We start from the raw sequence: 21,290 nt of genomic DNA, 5'->3' as shown, positions 1-21,290 counted from the left end.
AGCTATTGGATGAAAAGTTAATGGAGGAATTTGATAAAATAGAGGCAGCAGGATGTCACCACCTAAATGCTGTTTAAAATCACTAAGACAGGGACAGCCAGACCTTTTTTTGCCTTGTGCTATGAAGCAATGTGAAATACACAGCACTATCTAATATGCTTTCCAAAAAAGAGGTGACTTTGAATCTAATCAAGCCTATTTACAAGAAACAAATTGAGAGATTTAAAAAAAAAAAAAACTATGTGATAGAAGAGCAGGTTAAATGACACCATGGAGATACAAATCTAGAAGATGGAAATCTCTATAGCACAATGGACCTATTTTGTAAGCTAATTGGGGAAAAATGAAGACTTGCTATAGATTAAAAAATCCTTAAGAAAACTAGCAACCAAGGGCCGAGGCTGTAGCTCAGCGGCAGAGCACTTGCCAGCATGCATGAGGCACTGGGTTCGATCCTCAGCACCACATAAAAATTTAAATAAAGGCATTTTGTCCATCTACAACTACAAAAAAAATTAGAAAGAAAACTAGCAACCAAATATAGTCTTTAGACCTTGTTTGGATCCTGATACAAACCAACTAGAAAAAGACAGTTTTGATAAGATGAATTACAGATAGGGTACCAAGGAATTAACTCTCATTTTTAGGCAAATAATGGTATTGTGATTACCAAAGAAAATATGTTTATTTTTCTGAAGTGCACACAAAATATATAAGGATAACATCTAAGACATGAGGGTCAAGACTTCCTTTAAAATATGTCAACTTACACAGCAAAAACAACAGAAATAAGTGAAGTAAGTACAATAAAATGTTAATGTATGTTCAGGTTTAATACTAGTGCAAACATTCCCTCTTTTTCAGTCTCCCTATTTTTTCCCACAACTTCTACTGGATGTATTTATAAACTTTTCTTTGTACCCTTCATTATTTACAACTTTTTCAAAATTTCCTGCTCTGTCTTACTGTGCTATCGTCTAGAAGCTTTTCAGTGCTAGCTTCCAATCAACAGTCCTCTCTCCTCAGATATAAACTATGCCATTGGGATAATTTATTGAAGGTTATTATTACTTTAATGACTTTATGTTTTACTTTCAAGATTTCCCATTCATCCTTTTCAAATCTTCTTGTTCTTGTTTCATTAAGCCTTTGAGGGGTTAGTATATTATGTAAAGTTCTCAGATTGATCTCTATATCCACAGGCATTAATTCTTCAATTTGTTGAGTTAATCAACTATTTTGATGATTATGGATCTCCTTGTGTGCTTAAATGTTTTGTGGGAGGGGAGGATTCTGGGGATTGAACCTATAATGAGCTTATTCTTGCTTGCCTGGGTGTTATTCATATGCATCCTTTTCAAAAATATATGATCAACACTTTCTTTGCAATTCTAAACCATTAGGACAGGTCTTACAATAGCAGATCAACTTGGATCTTATACTCTATGTTAATGTTTTAATTTGGGGCTTTGCGTGAATACTATGTAGACGCAGTTCATATATTGTATTGGGTGCTTTCTCTGTGCTTCAATGCTCCCAAAAGAAAACTCCATATCCAAGATATTTTTAATAAACTATATGTTCCAGTTAAGAAAACTGGTCTGAGGATAAATGACGAAAGACTTACGAACTAGCAGAGGGGAAATAAAACCAGGCATAGTCTGGCTCTCTACAAATCTCTTCTCAGTGTTGTATTTTATGTCCACGAATGAAACTGGAGTAGTGCACTTCCATTTTGCAAGCCCCTTAACATATTTCCATTCCAGATCCCTTAGATCCATGAATTGTTTTTCTGAAAAGAATCATATTTTGAAAGGGTCACATGGTGTTGTTATTCAACCTTCAGTCACTCAGATGCTTCATGGATAGAATAAATTGTTTCAGAAAATTGAATCTCCTTTCCCTTTTTGGCAGAAAGCTGCTTCTGAAGCTTTATAAACTGAGGGGAACCTTTGGTGTTCATTTCACCCAAAGCCTTCCCCTAAATAGCAAACTGGGTGAGTCTGGCTGATTGGGCTCAAGTGGATCCTTGAGCCACAGCAGATCAAAGATTGTCTGCTTTGGTGTTTGGATAGCAGCATAAATGGCAAATGGACAGAGTTGCATGGCACTGAGAACAACAGAAAGGAGAAAAGAATCCTAATCAGTGGTTGGAACAAGGAGGAAGACTGATCAGCATCATTTCTTTTAAAGATGATACTCTAAGCCCTAAATATAAAAGGGCAAAGGCTTGCTAGAATTTGGCTGTTTTCTATACACTTTCAGGAACTACCTGCTTGGAATGTCATTAGTACTTGCAATCTTTCCAAGGAGCTGATGATCATGGAAAACCAAGCCAAGATGTATTGCACGTCCTCTACCCAGCAACCACTGCCCATTTCCTGACCTTCAATTCCTGTCAGGACTGAATATGTTGTAAAGTTAAAAAAAAAAAAAATCAAAAAAGGTCAAGACTGAAAGCAAGGGCTTGAGTGTATAACTGTGGCCAAAGAGCTAAGGAGAGAAGTATGATGATCAGGAGATGATGAGTGCAGTGGACAAGCTGGAAGGCTGGCCTCCTGTTTGTGGGTGACTTCATCATCATCCCCATGTGGTGACATTTGAGCAAATCACCTATGGCCCGAGGGTCAAGCCCACTCTGCTCCTGTCCCAATCAGTCCTGCATCCCCATACTGGGAAGGACCTGGGTTTCCTGTGCCCATCTGATAGGAAATCTTTGTGTATGTTCCATATATGTAGAAGACAGATGCCAGAACTATTCCTTATTCCCCAAGGGAACAGACACACTGGAGCTGCCACATTGTCAACTGTCAGTCCCTAGGGGCTAAATCACCAAATTCCAGGGAGTTGACAAGATCATCACAGACCTGGTATGGCAAGAATAGGAGAAGGTAGAAAAGGACAGGAAGGGATATTTAGCAAGAGACGGACCTAGAGATGATGATTTGTATTAGTAAAGAGCTTTATATCATGATCTTGGTCGATACCATAGGTTGTCTTCCTCCAAACTCATTACAACCCTCTTCTGCTTCCTTCTGCTATAAAAAGGGAAGCCAAGGGTTCTGTCATTAACCTTGCTTAGCAAAAGACCTCTGAAGAGGGATGTCCTAGGAAAACTTTGCTTTCATATGAAAAGAAAATATGGACTTGGGATTGTAACTCAGTAGTAGGGTGTGTGCTTTGCATGCATCAGGTCTTGGGTTCAATGCCCACCACCACCACAGACACACACACACACACACACACACACACGGACAGAAGTACAAATTTGGCCCTTTGTTCTAGTTCACCTCTTCCTGCCTGGGTTGTGGTAGCATCTGATGATAAAGGAGATGTTTTTTTGGACATAAAGATAGAAGCTACATACAAAACAATGGCAGAGCCTGGGTCCAAGGTGACACCTAAAAGCATGGCTGTAGCTCTTGTTTATCTGTCTCAGACATTTAATTATGTAAGAAAAGTATCCCTTATCTGGTTTCTGTGTTATTTTTGGCCAAACACATTCCTAACTTACACAGTTCTATAGGACTTAGCCTGAGCAAGAGGAGCTCCCATAATAGGAGAAGAGAAAACTGGCAATACCCACTCCCTTTTGCTCCACCAATGCTTGGTACTAGTAGGACTACATGTCCTGTAGTATTATCTGACATATCAGGATCCATGAAATTCTTCTATACTGAGTAAGAATGAAGGTGAATTGCTGCAGTACCAATTAATCCTAAGGAATTATTGGAGATCCCTCATAGAGATGCCTACCTGGCTTTATGCATATTCCTTGGACAGGACAAGTTCCAGAGATTTACCTCCAGGATCTCAAGGAAAAAAGGTCTTTTTTTTTAGGGGGGTGGGCGGGTTGGGTTCAGTTATTGGAGGTTGAACTCAGGGGCAGTCGACCACTGAGCCACATCCCCAGCCCTATTTTGTATTTCAGAGACAGGGTCTCACTGAGTTGCTTAGCACCTTGCTTTTGCTGAGACTGACTTTGAACTCGCCATCCTCCTGCCCCAGCCTCTCGAGCTGCTGGGTTACAGGTTGTGCCACAGCACCTGACAAGAAATAAGGTCTTTGAAACAGAGGACAGACTCTGGGAGGCCACATTAGAGACCCATGAAATTTAGGTGAACAGCAGGCAGGGCATTCTTTAGGAAGAAAGGATAACTCTATCCACTGTGGGTGACAAAGTCAGAAAAAATTCAAAACCCTATTAAACATTCAGAGCCCTACTGCAGTAGACTTTTGGCCAATTCTTACTGATTCACAATACTTTCCATACTTTTTCTTTCTGGCTTCAGACCTGTGTGCTTTTGTGGATGACCTAAGCCATCACTACAATTTCCTAGGCTCTAGTTTGAATTTATCAGAGAAATTCAAGCTCTGCCTTAGGCTCTGTCAAGATGACATAGGGAGTTAAACAAAAACTCTTTCAGTTCCTTGGACCTCATATGCTTAGTCAATCTACTATACTAAATGTGCTCCTTTTGTTTTTATTATAACAGTGGTTGTGTCAAAATATTTGCTGTGAAAATTGTCTTATCTTAAACCTATTTATCTTACCAAGAACCTACTTTGGAGGGACTCAAATATTTATTTAATTTATTTTAATAGCTGCATAGAATGATAAAATATTGCATCATGCTTTTTTTTTCCTCCTGGAACTGGGGATAGAACACAGGCTGTGTGCATGCTAGGTTAGTGCTTTGCCACAGAGCTACACCACCAGCCCCACTCCTGTGAATAACATAAGGAAAATGGAGACCTGAAATATGGCACTCCTTCCTCATTAAAATTTAGCATCCTATGTTTTATGTATTTTTAATGTACTCTGTGTTGTCTTTGACCTTTTATGGGCATCTCTCTACTAAAGAATCAGAAATGAAGGTTTCATTCTGCTGTTTGTGGTCTCTGTTGAAAGTCCTGACAGAGATATTACAATAATGAAAGGTTAAAGATTTTGTCGTAAAACAAAAAAAAATCTTGGGGCTGGGGCTGTGGCTCTGTGGTAGAGCACTTGCCTGGCATGTGGGAAGCACTGAGTTTGATTCTCAGGACCATATAAAAATGATAAGTAAATAAAATAAATGTATTTTTAAAAATCCCTAAATGGTACCAAAGCCAAGATACTTGAAAAAGATAATACTCTACTACTAATTTCATGTAGTAAGAAATAAGTAGTTATGGGTATTGTAGCATTTACACCTGACTAATTAACTGATTCATTTTTAAAAAATATTTTTTAGTTGTCAATGGATTTTTTTTTCACTTTATTTATTTATTTGTATGTGATGCTGAGAATCAAACCCAGAGCCTCACACATGCCAGGCAAGTGTTCCACCACTGAGCCACTACTCCAGCCCTTAACTGACTCATTTTGTAAAGGAAAATTTAAGTGGCCTGTCTAAATAACACCCTCTTATGAATGAATCTGGAAGTTGACCCTGGAATTTTTTCTTTTTTGGGGGGGAGGGGTACTAGGAGTTGAATCCTAGGTGCTTTACTACTAAATTATATCTCTGGCCATTTTTATTTTTATTTATTTATTTATTTATGAGACAGGGTCTCTCTAAGTTGCTGAGGCTGTCGTCAAACTTGTAGTCCTCCAGTCTAAGCCCCCTGAGTCACTGGAATAATAGGTGTATGCCACAATGCCAGTTGACCCTGGAATTTTTAATTCTCTCTTATGCATTTCATTGCCATTCTAGGCAACAAAAGATATATCTATGAACATAGAACATCCATGTTTTATGGGTCAATATTTGACTATTTCTATTTTTTTCCCATGTGGCTTCATCTGTTTGGATTACCTGGGTTTGCTGAAACGTATCTGGGAACTTTGTCTTCATAGATCATCTTCTCTTGGATGGAATCAGGAAAGCCTAATATTTTGATGCTCTGAATCTTCTTAATAATGGTAGACTTCGGGAAAGCGCTGGAATGATCATCCATAATGTTATAAGGAAATGTATGTATGGGAGGAGGGATCCCAATCTGAGCCAGTCTTTTTTGGGACTTGGAGGGTGGCGGTTTTGGAGGGAGTGGGTCCATTAGTAAGCTGCGGTGGAGAAGCTCAACTATGGATTCTTTCTTTTCAACCTCTTTTTTACCCACTGTATACATGAAAATAGACTGGGGGTCTTCTTTCACACTAGTTTTGCTGATGAATGACCTTTCATTCAGGTTTTTACTAAGTATTTTCTGTGCTTCCTTAGGTGAAATGCCATGAGTTTTTAGGAGAATTGAATTCTTTCTGTTCTTCCTAAAATTCTCAACTGATGCATATAATTCGGGCAGCTGTGGAGTAAACAACAAAAAAAAGGAGTGTAAAGGGAGTCATAGGATAGATGAAAATGTAATGAACTGATAGACCCAAGTCCTAGAATAAGGATGATAACAAATAACCATAACAATAGAAGTATTTTTTTTTGGAAGATATCTTTGCTTAAATTAAATCCAGGTGGCAATGTGGAATAGAGAGCAGAAGCTTGAATCTCAGATTCATTCCCACAAAAATGTATTATTTAGACACATCACTTAAACTGAATTGTGAAATAAGATAGCTAGATTTGGGTTTGAATGTATTTGGGATCTTTCCCAATCCAAAATTCTATTGAGGGAACATGAAAGATAGTTGAGGGTGGCTGTGGCTTTTGCTGGTTTTGAATAATGGTGTATTTCTTTTAAGGAAGAAAAGGAGCCTGATCATCTAGATATTAAAGCTTCACCCTGGTGTCCAAGGGGCTCAGAAATACATGCAAAGGAAGCTGTAATTGTTGTAAGTCACAGGAATATTTTACCAAACAAATGGTTACGTTAGTGAGAATAATTGTTAGCTAACAAAACGAAACAAAACAAAACAATGATTCTTCAGAGTATCCTTTCCCATATAAAATCCTATATTGAAAAAAATGGGTCCTCTGCTTCCTGGTGGCCATGTTCTCTGAGCTGCTTTCCTCAACCATGCTCTTCTACTGTGCTGTTCTGCCTTACCTTGGGCCCAGAACTATCGAGTCAGCCACCTATGGACTGAGACTTCTGAAAATAAAAGCCAAAATAAACTTTTCCTCCTCTGTGTTGTTATTATTACAGTAACAAAAAGCTGACTAAAAACACAAGTTGGTTTGGAGAAGTGGGGTTATTCCTGTGACTAACCTGCCCATAGGGTTCAAAAGCCTTTGGAATTCATTTATTTTTATTTATTTTTTTTTATTGTTGGTTGTTCAAAACATTACATAGTTCTTGATATATCATCTTTCACACTTTGCTTCAAGTGGGTTATGAACTCCCATTTTTAGCCCATATACAGATTGCAGAATCACATCAATTACACATCCATTGATTTACATATTGCCATACTAGTGACTGTCGTGTTCTGCTACGAACATTTAAAAGGGGGGAGGAATTTTCAAAAGTTCAGAGAGGCAAGTTGGAAAAGCTTTAGATTGTTGTAAGCAGAGCTTATGGGTGATTCTGGTGAGAGTTCAAAAGACCAGAATGCCAATAAAACTGGGGACAGTAAAGACAGGGATCATGAGGTTTTAGAGGAAATGGAAAACTAATTGATCTGGCAAAGGAAATTTCAAGGCAGCCCAGCATTCAGGTGGTGGCATGGATATTGCTGGTGGCTTCTAGCTATGTTTACTGTGATAATCACCATCAGAAAGCAGAACAGAAATATTTCAAAAACTTGAAGTTTGGCTAGAAAATTTAGAGTAAAACTGGGGCTAAAGAAGGTGTGGTTGTTAAAGAAATTACAGCAACTAAAGAAATGCTAAATAATTTACCAAGAGATACTAGGAAACATGGCTTGAAGGCAGCTCAGGAATTGATAAGACCGTAGCCATCTCAGGCTCAAGGATATAAAAGTAAAACTTTATTTGAGAAGAAACCAGTGGAGAACTCTGCTTGCACAGGGAGGCCTAGGAAGTTGTTTCACCATGTTCAGCTACCCATGTACTCAGAGGCTGGTGCAGCATGGTCCCAAGAGACTTGGCTATTGCATGAGATGGAGGCAGACTTTGGCATCAACCACGTGGTGCTAGTTCTGCAGGAATGCTGAAATTAGGGAATGATAGAGGCTTCCAATGAGAATTCAAAGGAAGATCTGGAAGGCCAGGCAAAGTGTAGTTTGGAGTCCCTGAGGGCTGCCCTGCAATGGTGACTCATCAAGATGTAAGAAGAGAGTGGGGGCTGAAGCTCAGTGGTAGAGCACTTGCCTAGCATGTGTGAGGCACTGGGTTTGATATGCAGTACCACATAAAAATAAATAAATAAGATAAAGGTATTGTGTCCATTTACAACTAAAATAAATAAATAAATAAATAAAGGATGTGAGAAGAAAGTTGAAACTTCAGTGGATAACTGTGGCATTAAGAGATACCAGTACCATGGGACGTCTGCCTAGAAAAGCTACAGTAATTGAGCAGAGACCAGCCAAGAAACAGCCCATTTGCTTGCAAATAAACCACTGGGACAGGGCTACAAAAGCCCTTTGGAGAGAACACCACATTGCCATGTACCCCAGGTGTTGGATGTGGAGCTAAAGGATTGTTTGCCCAATGAGATTTCAGTCTACTTTTGTCCCATCCTTTCCTTGGATACCCCTAGTTCTCCATTTGGGGAAAGGAGAAAATATCTGAGAGTTTTCTCCCTTCCCCAAAACATCTGAGAGTTTGCCTTGAGTCTCAGAGACCTTAGGGCAGTTCTGAAACATTTTAAGACTATGGGGACTCTTGGAAATGGACTAAATGTATTTTGCATTATGACATGGGCATGAGCTTTTGGAAGCCAGGGATGGAATATAGTTTGATGTGAAATGTTCCCCAACAGCTCCTGTGAGAGACAATATTAGAGGTGAAATGATTAGATTATGAGAATTATAACCCAATTGGTGGATTAATCCAATGATATGGATTAATTGGGTGGTAACTGTAGGCAGGTGGGGAGTGGTTGGAGGAGGTAAGTCCCAGGGGGCATGTCTTTGAAGTTTATATTTTGTCCCTGATGAAAGGAGCTCTTTCTGTTTTCTGGTGGCCATATTCTGAGTTGCTTTTTTTTTTGACCATACCCTCTGCCATGATATTCTTCCTCACTTTGGGTCCAGACTTATAGAGTTGGTTGCCTATGAATTGAGACCTCTGAAAATGTGGGCAAAAATAAGATTTTCCCCTATAAAAGGAAAGAAAGAAATGAAGAAAGGAAGGAAGGAAGGGACTTGTATTTTCTCAACTGTTCTCTCAATTATTCTATCATTCAGAGGAAGTTTTTTGGGTCATTCAATTAGAAGGTTAAAGAAGCCATAGATTCATGTTAGAGCCAAAATTTGGGTCTAATTGCAGAGTTTCCTTTTAATCACAGTCAGATCTATTGCCAAGAACAATAAATACAACATGAACTAAAGTTACCAAATGGCTCATTAAAACTAATTAACATCATTAGGAAAACAATTTAACATCTAGGCTCACCTGTTCTTGGAAGAGCTATGTTTTGCTGGGACAAAAAAAAAAAAAGTTAAGTCACTGAAATAAAATGTTGGTGTTCCTTATGGCTCCCAGGTATGTTAATGAATAGTCAATAATCTAGATTTTTTATAATGCTTAAATCTCATTTCCTGTGTCCAATATCATAGGATTTTAAATACATACCGAATATCTCTGAAATGATGGTGTCCTACCAACTTTAGCTGAATTGTTGTCTCTCGGGAGGGACATTGTGCTGGAATTTTATTCCCTAACTCCTAAAAAGCAAAAGTCAAAGATCAAAAATCAGATTAAGTACAAAAGAAAATCCGGGTACAGTGGCACTCCCCTGCAATCCTGGTGGCTCAGGAGGTTGAAGCAGGAGGATCTAAATTTGAGGCCAGTCTCAGCAGCTACATTGTGAAATACTCAACAACTTAGCAAGACCCTGTCTCAAAAGAGAATATAAAAAGGGCTGGGGATGCAGCGCAGTAGTAGAGTGCCCCTGGGTTCAATCCTCAGTACCTTAAATAAGCAACAAACAAAAATAAATAAACAAACAAACAAAAAGAGAGGGGCAATGCTTTAAAGAAAAATCTTCTGAACTTTGTGAGTGGGACACTTTTAAAATTTCATTCCATTTTATTTAGTTTTCTCCTTAGTCTGGGTTTACTAAATTTACCTTTCAGCCAAGCATTTTCTTTAAAGCATTTCAATTTTGTGTGTGTGTGTGTGTGTGGTACTGAGGATTGAACCTTGGGTGTTCTACAACTGAACTATATCCATAGCCCATTTTAATTTTTATTTATTTTGAGACAGGGTCTCACTAAGTTGCTGAGGCTGGCCTTGAATTTGCAATTCTCCTGCCTCAGCCTCCTGTATTGCTGAGGATTACAGGCATGTGCTACCATGCCTGACTCAAATTCTTAAATAACACATATTTTTCAGGTTAGTTCAAAGAATACTGCATGGACTTTTGTTTGTTTGTTTTATTTGGTCTTACGTAATTTGATCAACTTTTTAGTTCTTCTAAATAAAAAAAAATCACCTACCTTCATACCCAGGAAAAAGTGTTTTTCATTCAGGAGAGAAAAGTTAATGATGAATAACAATTACAAGAACAAGGAACATTCTGAAATAATTTGCTTTGTGCCAGATATGAAGCAATTTGTAGATGGCATTTTATTTAATATCTTTGTGAAGAATTTAAAATGACCAAAGAATCTCTACTTACTTGTCTCGTTAATAAAATGGCAGTTAAATCCACTACCATATTTGATTCTGGCTTTATGCTTGGCTTTGACCAATAGCAAGTGGCTCTGCCTGAGTGACACTGTGTGAGTGCCAGAGTTCAGTCTTAAGCTGTCAGCTTCACTTCACATTCGTGGAAACCTGGGCTGCTATGTAAAGTGGTCTGGCTGCCTTTCTGGGGAGACCAGATGAAGCCAACAGCCAGCACCCACCACTAGACTTGTAACGAAGCCATCTTGCTTCATCCAGCCCCCGAGGAGACTCCAGATGACTGCAGCTTCATGCACAATCCTGGCTGATCCTGAATGGAAAGAGCTACCACCCAGAAGAGCTGGCCAACTCTAAAATTATGAAATGAGTTATTGTTGTTTCAAGCCACTAGGTTTGGGGTGCATTGTTATACAGAAATAAATACAGATAACCTCTACAATAGTTTACATCCTTGGTTTAATTTATTCCAGCAAACACTCTGTTGGCAGGTAAGGAAATACATGAAGGGAGAACATTCCTGGGTGGCTCTGCATCCTGACTGGTAGCTCTGGGCACTGGGATGGGTGTCCGAGAGGACCCAAAACATTCATTTGTTGATTGAGATGAAGCAAAAACAATTACGTTCTTCCCCTTCTTCCTTTTCCCTCCCAAGCAAAGTTAAAAAAATCCATATCTATCTATTATCTTCTATCTATTATCTATCTATCTATCTATCTATCTATCTATCTATCTATCTATCATCTCTACAGCTAACCTACCAACCGCCATAGCTTAGCCACACAATACACTATGGAGTGTCAGTTGCTTCCTCTTGTGATTGTGTGGCTGACTAGGATCTGTGGCTTGCTGCCATCTAGGCTAGAAAATGATCAATATTCTAAATTTGAAGTTCGGTTTCTACTTAACATGTACTGCTTTGCACCACCGTAAAGTTGAAAACCTGTAAGTTGAACTGTCATAATTTGGGGACCATATATCCATTTATATTTCCAAATAGATTATTGTTATTACTGAGACCTCTATATTAATATATGACCCCCCCCCCCAGAAAAAAAAAAAAAGACAGTGCAACATGCACACCTCTTTTCTTACTTTCAGACAGTGGCTTCACAGACCTGTCAATTAAAGTAAAACTTTCCTTATATGGTTTCTGCAAAGGAAAATATTTTCTTTAAAATTTCATCTAAAACTTCTGAGTATGTTTTGAGTTATCCAGTATTGTCATCTTTCAGTAGTGTTGTCTACCATGGAAAGCTCCTTTCTCCCATTGCCAAGAAGTGATCAATTGTCTCCCTTCTACTCCCCTCAGAACAGGGCAAGTTTAACCTCCTAACACACACACACACACACACACACACACACTACTTTAAACTGTGACACCTCACGTAAATGATTCCCAGCTCTGATGGCCAAGCTGCAGCTCTGTGTAAATAAATTCAGATCAATAACTGAGAAGTGTATGTGCATTTCATTACAGTGGGACGGAGGACAGGACTGGAGCACAAGGAAGCTTAGATTCTTGCTGATCTTTGTTGCTGAACTACAATGGCGTACATGCTCTTCTCCCTGAAGAAACAGGATTCTGAACACAGAAACAGGTCATTAGCCAGTGTTTTTATACACTTTAATTTTAGCTGTATAACATACTTTCAACTTCAGGCCCTTTGCTTTAGCCAAATCCATACTAAATCTGGTTTAATACGCAATCCAAACTCTTCTGGTGAGTGAATCTGGACTCATGAAAGTCGTGACAGTCAACAGGCAGCTTGGGTCCACACAACTTGAGTGGAGCTCTTTTGGGGGCTCTTCAGCACTTCTGTCCATTATTTATTATTCCCACCATTCAATTCTAATTGTAATGAGAAGATCGAGGGTGTGTCATAACTCCCTGGGATGGTATCCCATGGTTCCTACCCAACTTTTCACCTTTCACTCCTGTCTAGAAGGAAAAGTTCTCTCTGCTCATCTAATATTGATTTCTCTCTTTCTTGTCCAGGGAGGCATGTTTTATTCTTCTTGTAACCTTGTGGTATATTTCCCCTCGATTTTCTTTCCTCCCCTTCCAACAACTCTTCATTTTCTTTCTTCTTGCTTCTCTATCACTCTTTTATCTTCTATTTCACTTTCTCCAATGTAATGTATCCTTTCCTTCTTTACAAATATGTAATATTTCTTCCACTTGGAGGAAAAATACAACTCCTTTTGACTCTGTTTCTACCACTAACTTTAGCCCTTTATGTCTTCTTTAACTCTATACTTGCTGTTTTTATATTCTCATAATTAATCTTTAGCATAATGACATTTAACTTCCATGCTATATGATAAACTAAAATCGGATTCTTGAAGGGAATAGTGGGGAGGGACTAGGAATTTAACCCAGGTGCAGTTTACCACTGCGCTACATCCCCAATCTTTTCCCTATTTTATTTTTTAAATTTTAAAGACAGGGCCTCTACTAAAAGTTGCTGAGGCTGGACTTGACTTGAGATCCCTCCGGTCTCAGCCTCCCCAGTGATTGGCATTATAGGTGTGTACCACCATGCCCAGCTCAACTATCAATTTGAAAGTAGTTTTTACTATCCTTATTTTTCTCCATCTCAACTATTAACTACCCCCTCATTTTGAAACTAATTTTTAAAAGAATAAATTCCCTGATATTTCTAAATGCTTTGAAATGATCTTTTTATTTTGTACAATGAAATGTCTACTTCTTATTCTTAATTAATCTAACAGATAACAGCTTGTTTGATCTTGCAATGATCTTAATAATGCATCTAATTGTCTTCAGTTTTGGACTATTGCAATGATGTCTTCCCAATTACATTGTCTGGTGTTATTCTTCTTGTTATCTGTTCCAAACCACCTTTTTAGCCATTGACTAATTAGCCCATTCTTCACACTTGGCCACTTATTACTTTTAGGACAAGATATAAAATTTTTAACCAGCCTTATAAAGGCCATTCAACAATCTGCTTCTAACACTTTTCCATCATTTAAGAATCAAATTTCAAGTAGGGGCCCAGTGGTATGTGCCTGTCATTCTAGCTACTTGGGAAGCTGAAGCAGGAGGACACAGTGAGCCCAAGAGTTTGAAGCTTGCTGGACGACATAGTGAGACCATTAAAAAAAAAAAAGGCCAGAAAAACAAAACAACAATGGCAGACAATAAAATCACCAAACAACAACAAATACAAAATTTTAAAAATATGATAGTTTAAGAAATCATATTTCACTGCTACCACAATACCATAAATATAATTTCCAATTGTATCAGCTAGGTCACAATCCTCTGTGTCTCAGTAAAATTCTTGCTTTGAGCCCTCAACCATAATGTCCTTTCTTCTTTTCATGCCAATCTAAAACACAATAGAAATGAAGATCAAATTGAAAGAAGCACAATCTTGAATATATTTGTTTCATACAAAAGCAAAATATTATCCACAGGAAGTAGAAATTTGAAAAAGTTAAAAATGATTCAAAGAGGCTCCAGTAATGAGAATTGATTCTCTTACAAGGATGCCAATCGATTCACTGGGGGAAAGTAGTGTTTTCAATAAATGGTGCTGGAACAATTGGATATTTACATGAAGAAGAATAAATTTGGACCCTTAACCAATCCTTATGCAAAAATTAATTTAAAATGGACTATAGACCTAAACATAGTAGGTAAAACTATAGAATACCTAGAATAAAATATGGGAGTAAATTAAGTAAGCAACGATTTCTTGAATATAGCACCAAATCACAAGCAAAAGAAGGAAAAAAGTAAATGACTACATTAAAATAAAAATTTCTGTGCTTTAGTGAAAGAAAGAGAAAATATTTGCAAATCATATTTCCATCAGGTACTTATATCCCAGAGTTCATAAAGAACACTTACAAATCAACAAAAAAAATATCCAATTAAAATATGGGCAAATGGGGACTTCGGTTTGGTTTTCAGTGTGGCACATAGAAGCTTTGAAGTCATCACTCTGTCCTAACAGCAAGTAAAAAGCCAAATAGAATGAAAACAACTCTTTTTGGATCTGACAGAGAAGTGAGGTCACACTGCTGCATCTAAAGTTCCAAGGACAGGCAGGTAAATAGAATCAAAGCAGAAACCTCCCTAAGAACCGGCAAGAAGCCTCCACAGGAACCAGTACCGCAATCATGCTTAGCTTTTAGTGAAAAATATTACAAGGCACGTGAAGAGGCAGAAAGTCAGTTTGAAGAGACAGAGCAAACACCGGAACCAGATGCTGATAAATACAAAAAGTGAAAAATAAAACACAAAAAACAAAAGTTGTACATAGTTATATTCAAATTGCTGAAAAGCAAAGATAAAGAAAAAATCTTGAAAGATACCAGACACCTTATCTATAAGGACAAAAGATGAAAATGGTGCCTAATTTCTCCTTATTAACCATTTCAAGAAGAAAGAGAGAAATATTTAGTCTTGGGGAAAAAATACAGCAACTGAAAATTTTTCTGTCTTATGAAATTATCCTTCAAAAGTAAAGAATAAAGATATTCTCTAACATTGAGGTGATTTTTTCTTATTATATTTATTTATTTATTTTTGCAGTACTAGGGATTGAAGCCAGGGGTGATCTACTATTGAACTACATCCCCAGCCCCCCTTCTCTTTTTCTTTTTTTTTTTTTTTTTGAGATAGAATCTCACTAAGTTGCCCAAGCTGGACTCAAACTTGCTGTCCTACCTCAGCTTGCTGAGTCACTGGGATTATAGACCTGTACCACTGTGGCCCCGTTAATGAAATGTGTTGCCAGTACAAGTGCCTTGCTAAAGAAGCTGGGGCTGCCCCTCAGTGATGGGGTGTTCACCTAGCATGCTTGAGGCCTTGAGTTCAATCCAAAGAAAACGTAAAGAAATTCTTCAGAGTGAGAAAGAAAATTATGTGTCAGAAATTCAGAGTTACATAAAGAAAGGTAGAATATTAGAGAAAAAAAATAGATGCAAAGTAAAATAAAATGCTTACTTCTTATTCTTAATTAATCTAACAGATAACAGCTTGTTTGATATTAATAATAGCAAAATGTATTCAATGATTATAGCTTATGTGTAAGTGAAATCAATGACGATGACACAAGGAATGAGAGGGAGGAATTAGTAATATTTTGTTGTCATAGGGTCCTTTACCACCAGTGAAGCAGTACAGTATTATTTGAAAGTGGACTTGGATTTGTGTGTGTGTGTATACTGTGTATTGAACCGAAGGGCACTCTACCACTGAGCTACATCACTTTTTTTTTTTTTAATTTTAATTTTGAGAGAGGGTTTCACTAAATTCTTGAGGCTGGCCTTGAACTTGCAATCCTCCTGCCTCAGCCTCTGGAGTTGCTAGAATTAAAGGTGAGTGCCACCATACCCAGCTGACTTGGATTACTTGTAAATGTTTATTACAAACTTTAGGGCAATTGCTAAAAATAGTAAGATAAGTATTATTGATATCTTAAGAAAGGATAAAAATGGAATAAAAATTGCTCCACAAAAGATATTTTTTTTCACACAAAAGATGTGAAAGATAACAATAGGAACAAAGAACAAGAGCAACAAATAGAAAACTGCAAAAAATGGTAGATCTTAATTCAACTACATCAATAATTACTTTTACTGTCTAAAGTTAACTAAATACAGAAATTTCAGGATGATTCAAAAAAGAAGACTCAATAATTCAGTGTCTACAAAAAACAGTCTTTATATATAAAGACATTTAGATCAAGAATAAAGGGATAGAGAAAGATGTACCATGCTAACTCTAATCAAAAGAAAGGAGGAGAAGTATATTAATTTCATACAGGGCAGACTTCAGAGCAGGGAATGTTAACAGGGTTAAAGAGAGGGTTTACATAACAATAAAGGGGACAGTTCTCCAAGAAGACAAAATAATCCTTAATATGTTTTTGCCTCACAAAGAATCAAAATATATGAGGCAAAAACCTCATAGAACCTCATGGAGAAAGAGATGACTCCACTACTATAGTAGGATACTTTAACATTCCTTTATCAAAAATGTACAGATACATTGCTCTGTAGTATAGTTTAAGGTCTGGTATAGTGATGCCACCTGCTTCACTCCTCCTGCTAAGGATTGCTTTAGCTATTCTGGGTCTCTTATTTTTAAAGATGAATTTCATGATTGCTTTGTCTATTTCTAAGAGGAATGCCATTGGGATTTTGATCAGAATTGCATTAAATCTGTATAGTGTTTTCGGAAGTATGGTCAGTTTGATGATATTAATTCTGCCTATCCAAGAGCAAGGTAGATCTTTCCATTTTCTAAGGTCTTCTTTGATTTCTTTCTTTAGGGCTCTGTAGTTTTCATTGTATAGGTCTTTCACCTTTTGCTAAGTTGATTCCCAAGTATGTTTTTTTGAAGCTATTGTAAATGGGGTAGTTTTTCTCATTTCCGTCTCAGAGGATTTGTCTCTGATATACAGAAATGATTTCATAACCTGATACTTTGATGAATTCGTTTACCTTAAACTATACTACAGAGAAATAGTAACAAAAAACAGTATGGTATTGGCACCAAAATAGACTAGTTAGACCAATGATACAGAATAGAGGACACAGAGACTAACCCACAAAATTACAATTATCTTATATTAGACAAAGGCGCCAAAAACATGCATTGGAGAAAAGATAGCCTCATCAACAAATGGTGCTGGGAAAACTGAAAATCCATATGCAATAAAATGAAATTAAACCTCTATCTCTCACCATGCACAAAACTCAACTCAAAATGGATCAAGGACCTAGGAATTAAGCCAGAGACTCTGCATCTAATAAAAGAAAAAGTAGGCTCTAATCGTCATCATGTGGGATTAGGCCCCAATTTCCTTAATAAGACTCCTATAGGGCAAGAATTAAAACCAAGAATCAATAAATGGGATGGACTCAAACTAAAAAGTTTCTTCTCAGCAAAAGAAACAATCTGTGAGGGAATAGAGAGCCCACATCTTGGGAGCAAATTTTTACCCCTCACATATCAGATAGAGCACTAATCTCTAGAGAATATAAAGAACTCATAAAGCTAAACACCAAAAAACAAATAACCCAATCAATAAATGGGCCAAGGACATGAACAGACACTTCTCAGAAGAGGATATTTAATCAATCAACAAATATATGAAAAAAATGTTCATCGTCTCTAGCAATTAAAGAAATGAAAACCAAAACTAGTCTAAGATACTATCTCACTGTAGTCAGAATGGCAGCTATTATGAAGACAAACAACCATAAGTGTTGACGAGGATGTGGGGAAAAAGGTACACTCACACATTGCTGGGTGGGACTGCAAATTGGTGCAGCCAATATGGAAAGCAGTATGGAGATTCCTTGGAAATCTGGGAATGGAACCACCATTTGACCCAGCTATCCCTCTCCTCGGACTATACCCAAAGAACTTAAAAACAGCATACTACAGGGACACAGCCACATCAATGTTTATAGCAGCACAATTCACAATAGCTAAACTGTGGAGCCAACCTAGATGCCCTTCAGTGGATGAATGGATTAAAAAAATGTGGCATATATACCCAATGGAATTTTACTCAGCAATAAAAGAATAAAATCATGGCATTTGCAGGTTAATGGATGGCGTTGGAGAAGATAATGTTAAGTGAAGTTAGCCAATCCCAAAAAAATCAAATGCCAAATGTTTTCTTTGATATAAGGAGGCTGACTCATAGTAGGGTAGGGTAAAGGGGCTTCTTGCAGCAAATAAGGTGCAAGTCCCAAAAGGGCCTGACTGCATAGACTGTTGGTCAAATCAAAAGCAAACTATTGGTGCTTTCCTGAGGCTGAAGGGGGCAATGGGGAGGGAATGAAAATAGCTTTCTAATGAGGGTGATGGGAAAGTTCTAAAATTAGATTGTAATGTTGCTTGAGAAACTCTGTAAAATTAGCAAAAATCACTGAATTTTACATATTTTTGGTGCAATTTAACTTTTCTTTTCTTGAGGTGCTGGGGATTAAACCCAGGGATCAAGGATGCTTTATCACTGAGCTACATCCCCAGTCCAGTGTAATTTAGTTTTTCTTTTTGCCCTTTTTCCTCTCCTCTGCTATACTTTATTAGTTACTTTATCAAGTAGCCCATAGAATTAGGCTCATTTTTCCCTGTGTTTATATAGTCACATGCTGGCATATAAACACACATACATAGTAATTGTTTACAGAACTAGAATCCCATTACACTCAATTTCCACATCTTGCTTTTCTCACCAATTATTGCTCATGGAAAGTCCACCCACTCACCTAACTCACCTCTGGTCATCATGAATACTGTCTTACATTTTTTGATTGACATGATTCCTGCTTTAACTCTCTCATGTAGCAGTCCCGAGGCCTTTCTACCGAGGGACAGGAAAGACATGCCACAAGACTGCTGAGACTCCTTGTTCCACATTCTACTTGGAGCTGGCCTGCTTGAGGGGCATCTCCTTTTTCAGCTGGAGGATTCCAATCTATTTCAGGGTGGCAGAAATGGCTTTGCTTGTGGGAAGGAGGTGAGGAGCAAATGAGGTGCCCATGACGACAGCAGCCATACTGCTGTGGGGACAGAGGCAGAGGAACATAATTCCAAGGGGCCAGGATCCCGCATTCCCTGGGCATCTTACTTATGAGGACCTTGTTTTAAAATATGGTGTATAATAGCTGGATGTGGTGGCACACACCTGTAATACCAGCAACTCTGAGGCAGGAGGATCCCTAGTTCAAGGCAAGTCTAGGCAACTTAGCAAGATTCTGTCCAAAAATGTAAAATAGAAGGCAGGAGCTGGGAATGTAAGTCAGAGGTAGAGTACCTCTGGGTTCAGCCCCCAGTATATCAATCAATCAATCAATCAATCAATAATTTTAAAATATTGTGTGTTAATAGAAAATTGAAATTCAGTAAGGCCAACAGACCAAGAAATGATTACTATTGAAAATAGAGTGGAAAGGGGTAATATGACATGATGTGTGTGTGGTTGGAGGCACCAGAGGAAGCACCAGTGTTGATCCAAGGACAGGGTAGGAGTGGGGAAAATATGGAAGAGCTGTTAGTATGGCTTCCATGGGAAAGAATAAGGCAGGCAGGGTAAGGTTTAGGATCAACTAGTCTTAATAAATACAGCAAGCCCTGGAGTACAGAGGCTGTTACAGGTTTGTGGTAACTGATCCTGCAGTGATTACAGAAAGTAAATAGTGTAAAACTTCAACACAGGAGGTGGTTGGGAGCATAGGCTCTGGTTGGTTTGCATTTGTAAGGCACACAATCCCAAGGAATTATTTAATGCCTGAAAGAACAATTCATCCAGGGTCAGGAAGGCCCCAGCCATCAAAGCACCAGAACAACACAAGACATGGCTAATACAGGGCTGCTCTGTGGTCTTTTGTCCTACATAGCCTCAGTACGCAGCTCTCTTTGTGGAGATATGATTTGTTTTCTTACTCAGTATGAAATAAGAAAAAACAAGTTACACCTCTTAACTTTATTGTAAGGATTGTTGTTGTTATTTTTGTTGGGGTGCAGGAGACTCCCCCTTCTTGGAGAACATCATGGAATCCCTTACTCCTCTCCCTCCTCTCCAAAGGGCACCAAGCCAAGAGTGCCAAATTCAAAGGTTTCCTCAACCAATCCCCAAAGGACACAGTGTCCACTCGCTGTTCCTGAGTCACCCTGCCAATCAACACCCGCCATGTCCCCTACGCAACCCTTCTTAAGCCAAAGCTTGTAAGCACACGCTCTCTTCTATCTGTTCTCTGCCCTCTTCCTCTTCTTTCTCTCCTCTCTCTACCCTCTCTCTCTCTCTTTCTGCCCTCTTCCCTCTCTGCTCTCTACCTCTCCTTCAGGCAGCCCCCCCCCCCAATAAAATCTCTTGGTTGAATCTCCATTTCGGGTGAGTCACTCGCCTTTCTGTCGTCGTCGTCGTCATCATCATCATCATCATCTCTTCAGTAGTTGGGTGTGGGAGACCAATCTTGCCTGTGACTGGGTCTGACTCACGCTGCTAGACAGCCCGTCTTCTGGGGTTCCAGCAACTGTGTCTTCGTGTAGGGGCGTGTCTCTCCACATCCCCAGGGATCCAGTCACCTCACCTGTCCTTGTAACCCTGCCCCCCTTGACCCTCATTGGACCGGGATTTCCCAAGAATTTAGAGTTCCCTAATAAAAGTCCACTCCAAAGCGTGCTCGCTCTCTCTCACCAGCCTATGGTGTAGTCCCTTAGTGTCCGGTTTGGAGACCTTGAGGCCGGGGGCAGAGGAGCCGTCCTGGAGCTTGGTTTAAAGGTAAATTGTGTGTCTGTGTTTTATTTCTAACACCCCTTGAGAATTTCCCCTGAGTGACCAAACAGTTAGCTGTCTGTGCTGGACACGGATGATAGCTGGGAAACAAGTTTCCTCAGAAAATAAGTTTTTGTCTGAGTAGGCATTTGAATACTTGTCATCCCTAATATCTATTACATCAACCCTCCTAAGATGTACTTTTCCATCTCTGCCCTCTAAAAGCTTATACATTACAAAAAATATTATAAAGCAAATCTTATATATTGGCCATTTTAAGGTATGACCTTGACAGTATTACTGGATTTCAACCACACCATTA

The 21,290-nt window shown here is 38.5% G+C and overlaps 1 protein-coding gene across 1 annotated transcript; it reads right to left on the bottom strand.

The window, feature by feature from the left end:
* Nucleotides 1-1,275: 1,275 nt before the first annotated feature.
* CUNH9orf153 (chromosome unknown C9orf153 homolog) lies at nucleotides 1,276-20,817 on the bottom strand. The gene is made up of 3 exons (XM_058573099.1): nucleotides 20,692-20,817; nucleotides 5,802-6,288; nucleotides 1,276-1,792 (listed from the first exon to the last, which is right to left on the bottom strand). Exons 1-3 carry the CDS (start codon nucleotides 20,815-20,817, stop codon nucleotides 1,575-1,577), a joined length of 831 nt encoding a protein of 276 aa, XP_058429082.1. The 3' UTR covers nucleotides 1,276-1,574.
* Nucleotides 20,818-21,290: the final 473 nt, after the last annotated feature.

Source organism: Marmota monax, unplaced genomic scaffold (assembly GCF_021218885.2).
Source record: "Marmota monax isolate L192 unplaced genomic scaffold, Marmota_monax_Labrador192_F-V1.1 WCK01_AAM20220418_F8-fsc00265, whole genome shotgun sequence".
Lineage (NCBI taxonomy): Eukaryota > Metazoa > Chordata > Mammalia > Rodentia > Sciuridae > Marmota > Marmota monax.
Note: the sequence above shows the minus strand (reverse complement) of the source record. Positions and strands in the feature narration are given on the sequence as shown.